We start from the raw sequence: 2,729 nt of genomic DNA, 5'->3' as shown, positions 1-2,729 counted from the left end.
GGGGGGGCCAAGCACCCTTGCCGCCAGTCTCGGCCAACTGATGGACTTCCACCTGTCGGCACGCGCCCTCCCCAGGCAGCCAATGTGCGCACGAGTGGGCTCGTGCTTTGTCCGTGGGGGCTCGCCGTCGCGCAGGCTGGCGCGTAAGGCGGGAGCTGCACATGGCCGCTCCCACGGACAGCATATCACCACGCACCCCGTCCCGGCGTGCCCCTTCGAGGGGGGGGGGGGCCGGGACGGGGCCGGGGCGGGACACCGGCCGATCGTGTCTCCCACCCCGCGTCCAAGCCCCGCCCCCGCCCGCCCCGCGGGTCGATCTTTGTCGAGACCATTCCGTTGGTACCTTTCCTTGTTCCCCTCCCCCGAGATCCAGGGGCCGAGGGGGCGCCCAGTGTGGTCTCGAAGCCGCCTTCACCGCAGGTGTTTGGGTGTTCCGGGCGTCGATGAGAGGGCGCGGGGAGCCGCGCGACGGGCTCCCCGGGGCCGACGCGCGGCGCCAAAGCCCAGGGCAGGGAGCCAGCCGAACGCCCAGGTGGCCCACGCGTCCGAGTGCTGCCTTGGCGCGGGGCCTTTCGCCGCCGGCGAAATAGCCGGAGAGCCAAAGGAAACACCGAGCGCCCTTCGCGGGGCCATGGCACATATCAGGGTGTGGGGACAGACGACCCCAGGGGGATGCCGGGAGTGCGTTCTCGGATGCCGTTTCCCTTCGGCCAGGGCCGGAGGAGCGGGGATTCCCAAAAGAGGGTCCCGGGTGGAGCTTGCAATCTCGCGCCTTGCTCATCTATATGTGTCGCGCCCCTCTCAATGCCACATACTGCCGCCCCCCCCCCCCGGAAGGGAGAGAGATGCTGATAGACTTTCAATTATCTCGCGCCCTCTGTCTTTTCCTTTCTCTCTCTCTCTCGACTTTTGGCAACACCGCCACCTCCCCCGGGACCTGGCTCTCAGATTTCACAGGCGGACGCGGTGAAGTGTGGGCAACGACTCGCCTTGACAGCCGTACTTTGCACACCGTGCGTGGTCACATGGAATGTCACAGGGCACACAATCACGCTCCTACTCGGGCTGAGGAAGGCGGCCCGGCGGTCCAGGGCACTGCCCTCCCCAAGACTGGCTCTTTGGTCCTGCCTCCCCCCCCCCCTGCTGTCCCAAAGAGGATGTACTATTAATTCCCCACCGGCCTGTGCCACCGGGGTGGTGCCCACACTGGCCAGTCCTCCGCCAAGACGCCAGAAGGGGGGGGGGCCGGGGGACACAAAGCGAGAGCACGGCCATTCTTCAGTCGCGATCGGGCGCCAGGGCCCCGGCCCCGGCGTGAAAAGGTGACAACGACTACCCGTCCCCGGGCCCGCATCGCCCGTCCGGGGGGGGGGGGGGGGGGGGGCAGGCAGACTGTCCGCCAGGCCGGGGATCCCGCGCCCTGGCCCCCCCTTCGAGTGCTGCAAGCTCATCTGGCCGGCCCCTGCTTCTCCCCGGTTCCCCGCCCGCCCATCGTCCCTTGGTAGTCCCACTGGATGGACCAGCAGCACGTTGATCCTCTCTCCGGCCGTCAAACGCCCCCTCGCGGAGCTCCCCCTCCCTCCGATCAGGCTGCCAAGCTGGGCACCACCCGGACCGGCCGGCGCTGGTGTTTGGTCCATCCCTCCTCCCTTCACCCGGGGACAGCGCGGGTGTGCCAGTCTTGAAATTGAGCCGACCAATCTTCTAGCAATCGAGGGTCTCACATTCCTCCCCGTCTCCCTTTCCCCCTCCCCTCCTCTCTGGCCTACCGCAGTCCTTTTCCTGTCCCCTTAATTCCATTTGCCTCCCTCTTCGAACCTCTTTAGCATAGATCACACACACACACATAAGCACATACACACTTCGAGCACAACCATGAGCCACTACGGAAAGCTGTGCGTCCCACGCTGGCCTTTTGCGCGATGCCCAGCTACAGCCACGCCGCCGTGTCCCTCCTCCCTCTGCCGCCCCCCCCCCCCCCCGCCGCCCCCACGGAAATGAACATGGCCGAGACGGCCAGGCCTGGCAATCCGGGCCCCTTATCGCCCCAACTGTCACCTCGCCCCCTTGGCTCCCTCGCCCCCCCCTGCTCCCACCCACACCCCGACTCACACTCGTACCCATGCTCACCCAGCGACGGCGAGGGTGATAATCCCTTCGGCGATGATGAGCAGTTCTCCTCCGTGCCGATGACCCATTCCGAGTCCCCCGAGCAGAACTACGCCCAGCCGCAGGCCACTCTCCTGGTCAATGGCAACCCCTTCGGCGCTACGCCCGTCCCGACCGCGGTGCCTGGCTCTGGCGCCCCGCCTCCTGGTGCCTCTCCTCCACCCTCCTACTCGGAGAACTTTGTGTCCGTCAGCCAGGATGCCCCCGTTGGCGGCGGTGTCCATTCCGCCTACACCAATGACGCCTACATGCCGGACCCCTCGGCGCCGATTGGTGTCAGCGTCGATATGTCTGCCACTGCTCCTGCCGCTCCGGCCGCTTCGGCCCGGAACCTCGCCACCCTCGATGAGCCGGTTTCCGTGACCATCGTACGTTTGACTTTCTTCCCCTACCTTGGCATGGCCATTGTGTCTCGCATGTTGCTCTTTCTCCTTCCTCGCCCGCCTCCCCCCCCCCCCCCCCCCCCCCCCCCCCCCCCCCCCCCCCCCCCCTGCTTTGGGGACCACCTACTCGGCGGAGAGAGGGACCATCGCTTTTGACGGGCCCCGACCTAACTGCCC

The 2,729-nt window shown here is 67.3% G+C and overlaps 1 protein-coding gene across 1 annotated transcript in view; it reads left to right on the top strand.

The window, feature by feature from the left end:
* Nucleotides 1-1,875: 1,875 nt before the first annotated feature.
* H696_00042 (hypothetical protein) overlaps nt 1,876-2,729 on the top strand; it is a gene marked incomplete at both ends in the record, with an annotated part of 2,060 nt that continues 1,206 nt past the window's right edge. Inside the window, 2 exons of the mRNA XM_009493876.1 lie at nt 1,876-1,895; nt 2,135-2,537. Of these exons, the coding sequence (XP_009492151.1) occupies nt 1,876-1,895; nt 2,135-2,537 (423 nt within the window). The remainder of the gene's footprint in view (nt 1,896-2,134; nt 2,538-2,729) is intronic.

This window comes from Fonticula alba (assembly GCF_000388065.1).
Source record: "Fonticula alba strain ATCC 38817 unplaced genomic scaffold supercont2.1, whole genome shotgun sequence".
Classification (NCBI taxonomy): Eukaryota; order Rotosphaerida; family Fonticulaceae; genus Fonticula; species Fonticula alba.
The sequence above is the reverse complement of the archived record's forward strand: the minus strand, read 5'-3'. Positions and strand labels throughout refer to the sequence as shown.